This window comes from Hordeum vulgare, chromosome 7H, assembly GCF_904849725.1.
Source record: "Hordeum vulgare subsp. vulgare chromosome 7H, MorexV3_pseudomolecules_assembly, whole genome shotgun sequence".
In the NCBI taxonomy this organism is placed as follows: domain Eukaryota; kingdom Viridiplantae; phylum Streptophyta; class Magnoliopsida; order Poales; family Poaceae; genus Hordeum; species Hordeum vulgare.
Window position 1 is genome coordinate 577,038,837 of NC_058524.1, and position 14,472 is coordinate 577,053,308.

General features: G+C 47.4%; 1 protein-coding gene across 1 annotated transcript; it reads left to right on the plus strand.

Annotated features, from left to right (window-relative positions):
• Positions 1-1,676: 1,676 nt before the first annotated feature.
• Positions 1,677-13,973, plus strand: LOC123407698. The gene is made up of 4 exons (XM_045100888.1): positions 1,677-2,052; positions 2,210-2,592; positions 12,232-12,452; positions 13,244-13,973. The coding sequence occupies exons 1-4, from the start codon at positions 1,847-1,849 to the stop codon at positions 13,820-13,822; spliced, it is 1,389 nt and encodes a 462-aa protein (XP_044956823.1). The 5' UTR covers positions 1,677-1,846; the 3' UTR covers positions 13,823-13,973.
• Positions 13,974-14,472: the final 499 nt, after the last annotated feature.

Consider the following 14,472-nt stretch of genomic DNA (forward strand, 5'->3'; position numbering starts at 1 on the left):
TTGTATATCGGTTTGTATTTTACCGATCTTCAGTAATATACAGTGGTAATCAATATACAGTTGTAAAATTTTACTGGGATTCCAAGCGGGGCCTGAGTGGCAAAACTCGTCGTGGAAGCGCTGGTGGCGACCAGGAATGGCGAGGCGGAGCAGAGGCCATGAACGAGAGGAGAGGTCGCGAGGTGGATGAGAGGCGGCGCATTGGGTCAGGACTCTGGAGAGGAAGAATCGGGGCGCAGGGCCGCTGGATTTGCATCCAGGCGGCGGGCGGCGGCGGCGGCAGGCAGGCGCGAGGAGGGCGACGATGCTGCAGTCGGCTAGAGCCTAGAGGCCCCACAGATGGGTGGTGAGGGAAATAAATTCTATGAGACCAGGTCTCATAGGCCAACACATGAGACCCTCCCTGATGAATGACACGTGGCACTTACAATCTTAAAGCGGCTACTCCCACTTTGAAAAAAATTCTATGAGACCGGGTCTCATTTTGCTGCCTGTGAGACCCCCTCCGATGTATGCCACATTGCCTCCAGAATCTCAAAGCAGGAATCACATCTGCCATCAGTTTCTATTTCCAGCTATCGATTCCTGCCGTACCCTGTATGTATCCTAAGTTGTTCTTTAATTACATACGTACACAACCCGCACGACTAAGTTACGGTGCTTGTCCTCGTTTGGTTCTCGACCATGGCGGCGCCAAATGACATCGGCGTTGGCACCCACACGGCATCACGCTACCGAGACATATCATTCATGACCGTGCTGAACGACATCGTCGCCGGCGGCCAGTCGGACTACTCGACCACGACGGCCGCTCGCCATTTGCTGGCCGGGCGGAACACGTCCTTGCGGGCAGCGGGGCCAACTCCTCGTCGACCAACGGACGTGAACCAAGACGCCTCGAAGTCCTCCATGCTGCTCTACCTCAAGCGTCATGAACTTGTTTTTGTCCCTGCTGCAACTTCTGCGGGCATCGGATAGCTGAGCGAACCTGAGCCTCCTAGGCTTTGGCTTGATTTGAGTCCTATCTTGTGAAACTTGCATGAGTACTGCATACTTGCTTTCTTGCATGCATGCGTGACTTTGCTGCGATGTAGCAGAGTGATCGTGACTTTGCCTTAAATGTCATGGTCTCATGGAGTTCACCGGCGCGGGCTTGAGCGAGTGCAACGAAATGGAGCACTTCGAAGCGTCTTGCTGTGCTTCCGTTCACGTCCGTTCGTCAAGAGGAGTTGGCACCGCTGCCCGCGACTACGTGGTGGCGGATGGCTGCCGTAGAGGAGTCTACCCGGCTAGCAACATGTTGAGCGGCTGCCGTGGTCGAGCAGTCGGACTGTCCGCCGGTGAGGATATCGTTCGGCGCGGCCCTGGACGAGATTTCTCGATGGCGGTAGCATGGTGCCATGTGGGTGACGGCAACTAAGTCATTTGGCGCCGCCATGGCTGTGAACCATACAAAGACAAGCGAACCCTAACTTGGTCGTGCGAGTTGCGTACGTATGTAAAACAACAGCTTAGGATACGTACAGGGTACGGCAGGAATCAGTAGTTGGGAATAGAAACTGATGGCAAATGAGATTCCTGCTTTGAGATTGTGAAGGCAAGGTGGCATACATCGAAGGTGGTCTCACAGGCTTTAAAATGAGACCTGGTCTCATAGAATTTATTTCCGGTGGTGAGGGTGGAGGTCCGGACGACGCGGGGGCCGTTGCTCCGCCCCTACATCAAAAACCGGCATCTCCCTCCCTCGACGGTCCATGCCGCGCCATCGAGGCCGTCGATCCTGATCTCACCCGCGACGCGCGCTGGAAAAGCACCTCTGCCGCCGCCGCCGCCGCCGCGCGCTGAGATGCCGATCCTCCGCCCGATTTCTCGTCTCCTCCGACGACCTGGCGTCGCCACCTATCACGGCCGAATGCGCCGCCTCTCCCCTACCTTGCGATCTCCCCTCTCTTTCATGGCCTCTGCTCCGCCTAGCCGGTCGCCGCCAGCGCTTGCACGACGAGCTTTCCCTCCCATGGCGGCTCCCGATCCAGCTGCCCGTCGTGTTTCCCGGTATGTTTTCTTCATCTGATGCCAAAGCTCGCGCCTTTAGTTAGTTGCTATATTTTGGATCTGGATTCTGACCAACTTTGGGTATTTAATTACCCTTCCTGTGTTGATTTTGTAAAACATGCTGAAAGTTGTCTTTTTACATGCTCTTTCGTGACAGATTTCCTCCTGGATCCCGGAGCATGGCCAGCACCAGTGGATTCAAAGCTGACGAGTCTGGTAAACCAGGTAAGGCATTGCTCATCTCTTCTACCAACGATCACTCTGCCATCAACCAAGGCATGGAAAACGTAGAGACGGGTGGCACATCCTTGGAGGCTATAGATGGTGTAGCTGGCAAACATGGTGCATTGGCAAAACTTGTGGACATCTATGGCCGTGATGAAACTGGAAGGAGCACAACCATGGATACAAAGGGGGCTGACAAAAAACGAATTGTGGCTCCCATGGATTTACTTCCAAAAAGCAGACACCGTGATGGTTCTGTGTTCAGGGGCACTCATTCGTGGAAAAGTGAGTATAATATTGCAGACCGTAATGAGAGTAAGTGATCAAGCTCTCTTTACATATTTTATTTTTATTTTTTTATGTGCACCTTTTTTAAACTATGGGGTCAATTGATATATTCTCTGCTGAAATCTTGTGGCTATCTTTCTTTACTTTGTTTGCTTTTACAAGTTAAACTTCGATGCGTTAGCACTCAGGGGTTGCATTTGTTAGGTTTTGCAAACAAATTAGAGGAAATTGTCCAGATACCTGCCTGAACTACGGTTTGAAAGACAACCTAATCTAATTCTGAAAAATAAATACTAACCTTTTTTCATCTGTGCGCCTGGCTGGCAAGATTACGCTGTTGGATCGACAATGACACTTTCCTGTCCTCTTTCCTTCTTGACTGAAAGATTCGGTAGAAGATCTAGCAGATGGCCAGCAGCATAAGGAGCAGCTTTTTTAGCAGGTTGGAAACAAAGCGGTTAGGTTTAGAGGGGACCTGAACGGCTGAACCATGCGTACTGCTTCCTAGCATGTCTCTTTCATGGTGGGCTACTTGGCCTTTTTCTTTTCCTGGGATTTGGGCCTTTAGCCTGCAATCACAGGTGACAACAGTACATGGGCTTTGTCATGGGGGGGGGGGGGGGGGGGGAGCAGGTCACGCACAGTTGCCTACAACAACAACAACAACCACCAAGCCTTTCAGTCACAAACAAGTTAGGGTAGGCTAGAGTTGAAACCCATAAGATCTCGAAACCAAGTCATGGCTCTGGAACGTGGATAGCTAACTTCCACGCACCCCTGTCCATGGCTAAGTCTTTGTCGATATTCCAAACCTTCAGGTCTCTCTTAACGGACTCCTCCCATGTCAAGTTTGGTCTACCACGACCCCTCTTAACATTCTCAGCACGCTTTATCCGTCCGCTATGCACCGGCGCTTCCGATGGCCTCCGTTGAATATGTCCAAACCATCTGGTACCCGATCCTTCCTTGTGTGGCCACATATCCATCTCAACATGCGCATCTCTGCTACACCTAACTGTTGGATATGTCGTCTTTTGGTTGGCCAACACTCCGCGCCATACAACATCGCAGGTCGGATAGCTGTCCTATGAAACCTGCCTTTTAGCTTTTGTGGCAATCTCTTGTCATAGAGTACGCCAGAAGCTTGGCGCCACTTCATCCACCCAGCCTTGATTCGGTGGCCCACGTCTTCATCGATATCGCCATCCTTCTGCAACATGGACCCCAAATATCGAAACATGTCTCTCTCCGGTACCACCTGCCCACCAAGGCTAACCTCTCCATCCTCGTGCCTAGTAGCACTAAAACCGCACCTCATGTATTCAATTTTAGTTCTACTAAGCCTAAAACCTTTCGATTCTAGAGTCCGCCTCCATAACTCTAACTTTCTATTAACCCCCGTTCGGCTATCATCGACTAGCACCACATCATCCGCAAAGAGCATACACCATGGGATATCTCCTTGTATATCCCTTGTGACCTCATCCATCACCAAATCAAAAAGATAAGGGCTCAAAGCTGACCCTTGATGTAGCCCTATTCTAATCGGAAAGTCATCGGTGTCGCCATCACTTGTTCGAACACTTGTCACAACATTATCATACATATCCTTGATGAGGGTAATGTACTTTATTGGGACTTTGTGTTTCTCCAAGGCCCACCACATGACATTCTGAGGTATCTTATCATAGGCCTTCTCCAAATCAATGAACACCATATGAAGGTCCTTCTTTTGCTCCCTGTATCTCTCCATCAGCTGTCGTACCAAGAAGATGACCTCCCAGGTCACGGACAGTTGCCTAGTGAGAAAAAAATAGAAACCAACTGCAAGGGTTAGGGCCTTTAACCAGCAAAACCCATGTTGCCTACAACAACAACAAGTTAGGGTAGGCTAGAGTTGAAACCCATAAGATCTCGAAACCAAGTCATGGCTCTGGAACGTGGATAGCTAACTTCCACGCACCCCTGTCCATGGCTAAGTCTTTGTCGATATTCCAAACCTTCAGGTCTCTCTTAACGGACTCCTCCCATGTCAAGTTTGGTCTACCACGACCCCTCTTAACATTCTCAGCACGCTTTATCCGTCCGCTATGCACCGGCGCTTCCGATGGCCTCCGTTGAATATGTCCAAACCATCTGGTACCCGATCCTTCCTTGTGTGGCCACATATCCATCTCAACATGCGCATCTCTGCTACACCTAACTGTTGGATATGTCGTCTTTTGGTTGGCCAACACTCCGCGCCATACAACATCGCAGGTCGGATAGCTGTCCTATGAAACCTGCCTTTTAGCTTTTGTGGCAATCTCTTGTCATAGAGTACGCCAGAAGCTTGGCGCCACTTCATCCACCCAGCCTTGATTCGGTGGCCCACGTCTTCATCGATATCGCCATCCTTCTGCAACATGGACCCCAAATATCGAAACATGTCTCTCTCCGGTACCACCTGCCCACCAAGGCTAACCTCTCCATCCTCGTGCCTAGTAGCACTAAAACCGCACCTCATGTATTCAATTTTAGTTCTACTAAGCCTAAAACCTTTCGATTCTAGAGTCCGCCTCCATAACTCTAACTTTCTATTAACCCCCGTTCGGCTATCATCGACTAGCACCACATCATCCGCAAAGAGCATACACCATGGGATATCTCCTTGTATATCCCTTGTGACCTCATCCATCACCAAATCAAAAAGATAAGGGCTCAAAGCTGACCCTTGATGTAGCCCTATTCTAATCGGAAAGTCATCGGTGTCGCCATCACTTGTTCGAACACTTGTCACAACATTATCATACATATCCTTGATGAGGGTAATGTACTTTATTGGGACTTTGTGTTTCTCCAAGGCCCACCACATGACATTCTGAGGTATCTTATCATAGGCCTTCTCCAAATCAATGAACACCATATGAAGGTCCTTCTTTTGCTCCCTGTATCTCTCCATCAGCTGTCGTACCAAGAAGATGACCTCCCAGGTCACGGACAGTTGCCTAGTGAGAAAAAAATAGAAACCAACTGCAAGGGTTAGGGCCTTTAACCAGCAAAACCCATGTTGCCTACAACAACAACAAGTTAGGGTAGGCTAGAGTTGAAACCCATAAGATCTCGAAACCAAGTCATGGCTCTGGAACGTGGATAGCTAACTTCCACGCACCCCTGTCCATGGCTAAGTCTTTGTCGATATTCCAAACCTTCAGGTCTCTCTTAACGGACTCCTCCCATGTCAAGTTTGGTCTACCACGACCCCTCTTAACATTCTCAGCACGCTTTATCCGTCCGCTATGCACCGGCGCTTCCGATGGCCTCCGTTGAATATGTCCAAACCATCTGGTACCCGATCCTTCCTTGTGTGGCCACATATCCATCTCAACATGCGCATCTCTGCTACACCTAACTGTTGGATATGTCGTCTTTTGGTTGGCCAACACTCCGTGCCATACAACATCGCAGGTCGGATAGCTGTCCTATGAAACCTGCCTTTTAGCTTTTGTGGCAATCTCTTGTCATAGAGTACGCCAGAAGCTTGGCGCCACTTCATCCACCCAGCCTTGATTCGGTGGCCCACGTCTTCATCGATATCGCCATCCTTCTGCAACATGGACCCCAAATATCGAAACATGTCTCTCTCCGGTACCACCTGCCCACCAAGGCTAACCTCTCCATCCTCGTGCCTAGTAGCACTAAAACCGCACCTCATGTATTCAATTTTAGTTCTACTAAGCCTAAAACCTTTCGATTCTAGAGTCCGCCTCCATAACTCTAACTTTCTATTAACCCCCGTTCGGCTATCATCGACTAGCACCACATCATCCGCAAAGAGCATACACCATGGGATATCTCCTTGTATATCCCTTGTGACCTCATCCATCACCAAATCAAAAAGATAAGGGCTCAAAGCTGACCCTTGATGTAGCCCTATTCTAATCGGAAAGTCATCGGTGTCGCCATCACTTGTTCGAACACTTGTCACAACATTATCATACATATCCTTGATGAGGGTAATGTACTTTATTGGGACTTTGTGTTTCTCCAAGGCCCACCACATGACATTCCGAGGTATCTTATCATAGGCCTTCTCCAAATCAATGAACACCATATGAAGGTCCTTCTTTTGCTCCCTGTATCTCTCCATCAGCTGTCGTACCAAGAAGATGACCTCCCAGGTCACGGACAGTTGCCTAGTGAGAAAAAAATAGAAACCAACTGCAAGGGTTAGGGCCTTTAACCAGCAAAACCCATGTTGCCTACAACAACAACAAGTTAGGGTAGGCTAGAGTTGAAACCCATAAGATCTCGAAACCAAGTCATGGCTCTGGAACGTGGATAGCTAACTTCCACGCACCCCTGTCCATGGCTAAGTCTTTGTCGATATTCCAAACCTTCAGGTCTCTCTTAACGGACTCCTCCCATGTCAAGTTTGGTCTACCACGACCCCTCTTAACATTCTCAGCACGCTTTATCCGTCCGCTATGCACCGGCGCTTCCGATGGCCTCCGTTGAATATGTCCAAACCATCTGGTACCCGATCCTTCCTTGTGTGGCCACATATCCATCTCAACATGCGCATCTCTGCTACACCTAACTGTTGGATATGTCGTCTTTTGGTTGGCCAACACTCCGTGCCATACAACATCGCAGGTCGGATAGCTGTCCTATGAAACCTGCCTTTTAGCTTTTGTGGCAATCTCTTGTCATAGAGTACGCCAGAAGCTTGGCGCCACTTCATCCACCCAGCCTTGATTCGGTGGCCCACGTCTTCATCGATATCGCCATCCTTCTGCAACATGGACCCCAAATATCGAAACATGTCTCTCTCCGGTACCACCTGCCCACCAAGGCTAACCTCTCCATCCTCGTGCCTAGTAGCACTAAAACCGCACCTCATGTATTCAATTTTAGTTCTACTAAGCCTAAAACCTTTCGATTCTAGAGTCCGCCTCCATAACTCTAACTTTCTATTAACCCCCGTTCGGCTATCATCGACTAGCACCACATCATCCGCAAAGAGCATACACCATGGGATATCTCCTTGTATATCCCTTGTGACCTCATCCATCACCAAATCAAAAAGATAAGGGCTCAAAGCTGACCCTTGATGTAGCCCTATTCTAATCGGAAAGTCATCGGTGTCGCCATCACTTGTTCGAACACTTGTCACAACATTATCATACATATCCTTGATGAGGGTAATGTACTTTATTGGGACTTTGTGTTTCTCCAAGGCCCACCACATGACATTCCGAGGTATCTTATCATAGGCCTTCTCCAAATCAATGAACACCATATGAAGGTCCTTCTTTTGCTCCCTGTATCTCTCCATCAGCTGTCGTACCAAGAAGATGACCTCCCAGGTCACGGACAGTTGCCTAGTGAGAAAAAAATAGAAACCAACTGCAAGGGTTAGGGCCTTTAACCAGCAAAACCCATGTTGCCTACAACAACAACAAGTTAGGGTAGGCTAGAGTTGAAACCCATAAGATCTCGAAACCAAGTCATGGCTCTGGAACGTGGATAGCTAACTTCCACGCACCCCTGTCCATGGCTAAGTCTTTGTCGATATTCCAAACCTTCAGGTCTCTCTTAACGGACTCCTCCCATGTCAAGTTTGGTCTACCACGACCCCTCTTAACATTCTCAGCACGCTTTATCCGTCCGCTATGCACCGGCGCTTCCGATGGCCTCCGTTGAATATGTCCAAACCATCTGGTACCCGATCCTTCCTTGTGTGGCCACATATCCATCTCAACATGCGCATCTCTGCTACACCTAACTGTTGGATATGTCGTCTTTTGGTTGGCCAACACTCCGCGCCATACAACATCGCAGGTCGGATAGCTGTCCTATGAAACCTGCCTTTTAGCTTTTGTGGCAATCTCTTGTCATAGAGTACGCCAGAAGCTTGGCGCCACTTCATCCACCCAGCCTTGATTCGGTGGCCCACGTCTTCATCGATATCGCCATCCTTCTGCAACATGGACCCCAAATATCGAAACATGTCTCTCTCCGGTACCACCTGCCCACCAAGGCTAACCTCTCCATCCTCGTGCCTAGTAGCACTAAAACCGCACCTCATGTATTCAATTTTAGTTCTACTAAGCCTAAAACCTTTCGATTCTAGAGTCCGCCTCCATAACTCTAACTTTCTATTAACCCCCGTTCGGCTATCATCGACTAGCACCACATCATCCGCAAAGAGCATACACCATGGGATATCTCCTTGTATATCCCTTGTGACCTCATCCATCACCAAATCAAAAAGATAAGGGCTCAAAGCTGACCCTTGATGTAGCCCTATTCTAATCGGAAAGTCATCGGTGTCGCCATCACTTGTTCGAACACTTGTCACAACATTATCATACATATCCTTGATGAGGGTAATGTACTTTATTGGGACTTTGTGTTTCTCCAAGGCCCACCACATGACATTCCGAGGTATCTTATCATAGGCCTTCTCCAAATCAATGAACACCATATGAAGGTCCTTCTTTTGCTCCCTGTATCTCTCCATCAGCTGTCGTACCAAGAAGATGACCTCCCAGGTCACGGACAGTTGCCTAGTGAGAAAAAAATAGAAACCAACTGCAAGGGTTAGGGCCTTTAACCAGCAAAACCCATGTTGCCTACAACAACAACAAGTTAGGGTAGGCTAGAGTTGAAACCCATAAGATCTCGAAACCAAGTCATGGCTCTGGAACGTGGATAGCTAACTTCCACGCACCCCTGTCCATGGCTAAGTCTTTGTCGATATTCCAAACCTTCAGGTCTCTCTTAACGGACTCCTCCCATGTCAAGTTTGGTCTACCACGACCCCTCTTAACATTCTCAGCACGCTTTATCCGTCCGCTATGCACCGGCGCTTCCGATGGCCTCCGTTGAATATGTCCAAACCATCTGGTACCCGATCCTTCCTTGTGTGGCCACATATCCATCTCAACATGCGCATCTCTGCTACACCTAACTGTTGGATATGTCGTCTTTTGGTTGGCCAACACTCCGCGCCATACAACATCGCAGGTCGGATAGCTGTCCTATGAAACCTGCCTTTTAGCTTTTGTGGCAATCTCTTGTCATAGAGTACGCCAGAAGCTTGGCGCCACTTCATCCACCCAGCCTTGATTCGGTGGCCCACGTCTTCATCGATATCGCCATCCTTCTGCAACATGGACCCCAAATATCGAAACATGTCTCTCTCCGGTACCACCTGCCCACCAAGGCTAACCTCTCCATCCTCGTGCCTAGTAGCACTAAAACCGCACCTCATGTATTCAATTTTAGTTCTACTAAGCCTAAAACCTTTCGATTCTAGAGTCCGCCTCCATAACTCTAACTTTCTATTAACCCCCGTTCGGCTATCATCGACTAGCACCACATCATCCGCAAAGAGCATACACCATGGGATATCTCCTTGTATATCCCTTGTGACCTCATCCATCACCAAATCAAAAAGATAAGGGCTCAAAGCTGACCCTTGATGTAGCCCTATTCTAATCGGAAAGTCATCGGTGTCGCCATCACTTGTTCGAACACTTGTCACAACATTATCATACATATCCTTGATGAGGGTAATGTACTTTATTGGGACTTTGTGTTTCTCCAAGGCCCACCACATGACATTCCGAGGTATCTTATCATAGGCCTTCTCCAAATCAATGAACACCATATGAAGGTCCTTCTTTTGCTCCCTGTATCTCTCCATCAGCTGTCGTACCAAGAAGATGACCTCCCAGGTCACGGACAGTTGCCTAGTGAGAAAAAAATAGAAACCAACTGCAAGGGTTAGGGCCTTTAACCAGCAAAACCCATGTGATTTGGGCCTTTAGCCTGCTATCGCATGTGACATAAGGGACCTTTAACCAGCAAAATGTAGTCCTTCAACTTCTCAAACCGGGTAAATTTAGTCTCTCATACTGCTATGGGTGGTTTCTTTGAGGACGTGCCATGGTTTTGAGCGATTCGGATGGTTTTGTTGATGAAGTGGAGGCTGCAGGTCGCATGCCGCTGAAAGCCATGCTTGCCAGCGCCGATCTGCATGCTGCTACCCTGTCCGAGCTCTCCTTGAGCACGCTGAGCAGCCATGCTGAGCTGGTTGTAGCCGTCGTACCTGCATTACCATTCCCAAGTGTACCTCTGTCCTCGTTTGAGTGAGCTGCACTCCACCGTCCAATGGTCGCTGCATCTGCCGAGCTATCACTCCGTCCGCACTTGCTGATCAAGTTGCACTTCGCCGTTCAATGATACTATTTGATGCGTGTATTGCTAGCACAAACACTGCCAGCCCCGGGCCTCCTCACCATTTACATCGTCGCTTCATGCTGCTGCGTGTTGCTGCTGCAGTCTGAGTTCGCCGCTGCGGCGACTGGTTCGCTTCCCTAGCTGACCGAGGAGCCGTGGCCCAGGACGTACTGCACGGCCAACTTCGAGCGCAGACATAGATGCCTGCAGGTCCTCCATGGCCAGGTCATGCTCCTTTAGCTGCACCATCTCGACCAGCAGCGCTTCCTCGAGATACCGCATTGCCGTGTGCCTCCGCGCCGCTGGCTGCATGCACAACTCTGCCCTGGCCCTGCTGGCCTTGTTGTACCTCGGCTCCATGCCCCGGCCACCCGCCAGGTCCTCCCACCTCTCCAGTCTCTTGCTCCAGGGCGGCGAGAACAACATGAGGCCGACGAGTGCAGATGACAGGAGATCATGAGCGTGCATATCAAATATCCTACGAAATGGCCATTGCATTGAAAAGCAGAATGAAGATGTGGAGAGGGGAGAGAGAATGAAATTGATGACATGGCAGTCAACTCGGCATACCAGGGTCAAAACCATGCCATGTCATCAACGAAACCATCCGAAGTGGTACGGGGGACTAAAGTTATCCGGTTTGAGAAGCTGAGGGACCAAGGTTTTCTGGTTTTGGAGTCGAGGGATCATTTCTATATTTTCAAGAGTCGAGGGACGAAAAATATACTTATCCCTTTTTATTATATATGTAATGATGTTATCTACCATCAGAATAAAAAAATAACTTAGAAGAGGACTTCTAGAAAGAAAAACAAAAGAATGAAGATGAGGAGAGGGGAGTGAGAATGAAAGTGATGATGTAGCAGTCAACTCGGCATACCAGGGTCAAAACCGTGCCACGTCATCAACGAAACCATCCGAAGTGGTACGAGGGCCTAAGGTCATCCGGTTTGAGAAGCTGAGGGACCAAGGTTTTCTGGTTTTGGAGTGGAGGGATCACTTCTATATTTTCAAGAGAGTTGAGGGACGAAAAACATACTTATCCCTTTTTATTATTATATACTCCGTATGTAATGATGTTATCTACCATCAGAATAAAAAAAATAACCTACAACAGGACTTCTAGAAAGCAAAACAAAAGAATATTTTCATCAAGGGTTGTAATGACTTGTTTTGCATATTTCTTTGGGTAAAAACTTAACCAATACATAGTTTAGGGATTATGACATTACTCGCTTTTACTTTGGATTTCCTAAAACAAAAACCTTAGGGAGTAAAATTTCTAGCAGGGAGAACATCGATAATTTCCACTTAGATGAAAAGGATAACTTCCAATAGGGCCATGGAATCCTAGGTGGCATATTTACTTTTTGTATGACGAGCATTTATTCCTGTACTGATTTCAATTGCAATATAACTTGTTCTTTTTTTATGAAGCTCGGTTGCCAGATCCCACAGATTGTATAATCCATAACGGAAAATGCAGTCGGCATAATCCTAATCGCCTGTTACAAATTTTCTCAATAAAGCTGGCTAAACTTACTGTGGCTGTTGGCTCAGTAGAGTTGTATGGATACATAGCAGTGCGGGATGGCCTGGATCCATTGCTTAATTATGTTGTCAATATAAGCAGGGATGATCCCATCATCGTGAAGCAGGTGCAAATCCTTACTTACCTGCAATTATTTATACTTAACCCCCTCAAGTATAAGATCAGGCATTTGGCTGCATGAAGTATTCCATACGGTATAAATCACCCACTAGGGAAGTTCTCACATTAAGTGGATGTTGCAACGTGGGCAAAACCACCCCAGGGAATGGTTTATACAGTATGGAAATTCTTCATTTCACATTGTAAGGCCAAAACTAGCGCATACATAGAACAACAAGCACTTAATTTCTGTTGCATCATTAAATACGTGTATGTGATTAATATGTCCAGAAGTAGCAGAATGGCAGTTTTGATTGTATAAGCCACTACTGTACCAAGTTTATATTGTGAAATGATGATTTACTACGAGAAGCTCCTAAATTATGGAACTAAGTATCATGTATTCCAAACAAAATCAAACAGAATAGTTTGGGCTCTTTTTTTGCTGTAGTACATGGTTTTACTGCACACTGCACATCTTCTGTTTACAGGTATAAGATGCATATCATGAATAATCACACCACAACATGTCATCTCGACAGGCTTATGTAAATATTTGTGATTCAAACAATGTCAAGTAAACACTGGGTTCCAATTTTTCCCTCCTCCGGCCTCCGGAACACTGTTGTACACTATGTAACCAGTCAGTTTGATACATGACAAAGATCTTGGTCATCAATTGTAAACTATTGCTCAAGTAAATGCTATTGCAAGTAAAACAGCCGAAGAGAAGTATATTTAGCTTTAGCTGCTTCTTACTTGCATACGAAGAGCAACTAAACAATGACGATTTTGTAGGGTTCTCTCATCAACATGGTTGGCCCTAAGCGAGGGATAGATATGTATTCCACTATTCTAGTGGAGTATGACATGAGAATCAAGGCAGGCAAAGTAGCAAATGATGATCACCAGCTGATTGATGGTGTATCAACCCTAAGCGACCTCCAGGGCACCTGGAATCGTGCATTCGAAAAACGCATCGATGGTGATTGTGGGGCGGTTGACTTAGTTCTAGCACGTATCCATGATGCGGTCCTGGCGAATGTGGAAGTTGTCGTATCAGAAGTGCAGAACAGTTTCAATCTGTGTCTCCGATGTTTCATTGGTGGTTATGAAAAAGAAATCCGGCTCTTTGATGGTGCCATTGGTGAGTCACGGGGCCTAAAGAGGTCAGTGGTTGCTGTATTACATGGTTCCACTATGGATTTGAATTTCGAGGTTGCCTCGGAGCCATCCGGTTCAGGGGAGCACTGTTGTTCCTTCACGGCGGACACGCATGGAGTTGATACTCGAGAGATAAAGACTGAGTTTGGGTTGATCTCAGTGAAGGTGGCTTGGTCGACTCTGCTTTCCAGAAATTTTATTACAAGTGCTTGAATGAAGTTTGTATAAATGTTGTGTCTGAGGAATGGGCCAAGACCTGGCCAGCAGTCTAGTTTGAGTCGTGGACACCTGTTGAATTGTTACTGGTTAACATGTTTCACTACTATTACCTCACAAGCATAGCCATTCGGGGCACATACCTGTACATAGTGTTGTTCTTGCTCAGTAAATCCGCCTGGTGAACTAGGACTAGGGCGCACTCCAGGTCTGCCCAGTTCAGCTCCAAAAACCGTATTTCCTCCCATTATTGTTGCTCTTAATTGCCTCCGGCCCAGGGGTGGTTTCCTGGGACAGAGATCAGATGACTTGTCCATAGCAAGTAGTGTGCGGCGTTTAGTGATTGGTTTAAGACTTATTTGTTCTGAGTTTAATTTTAAGAATATACCGTGTGTTCATAACTTTATATGCACGAAACGAAAGAATTTTGCAGCCACGGAGATAATAGATGTGCGCTTGTTCATGCGAAAACACAAAAGAATGCAATTACATCTAGTGAGATTTACACATTTGCTAATTTATACGTTTCTTGGTTTAAATATTTTGTACAAACTTTCTACTTATCAAGGGAGTATAAGAATTTCTACTTATCAAGGAAGAGTATATGCGTAAAGAATAATTGTGGAGGTGTTTGGTTTTAAAATATT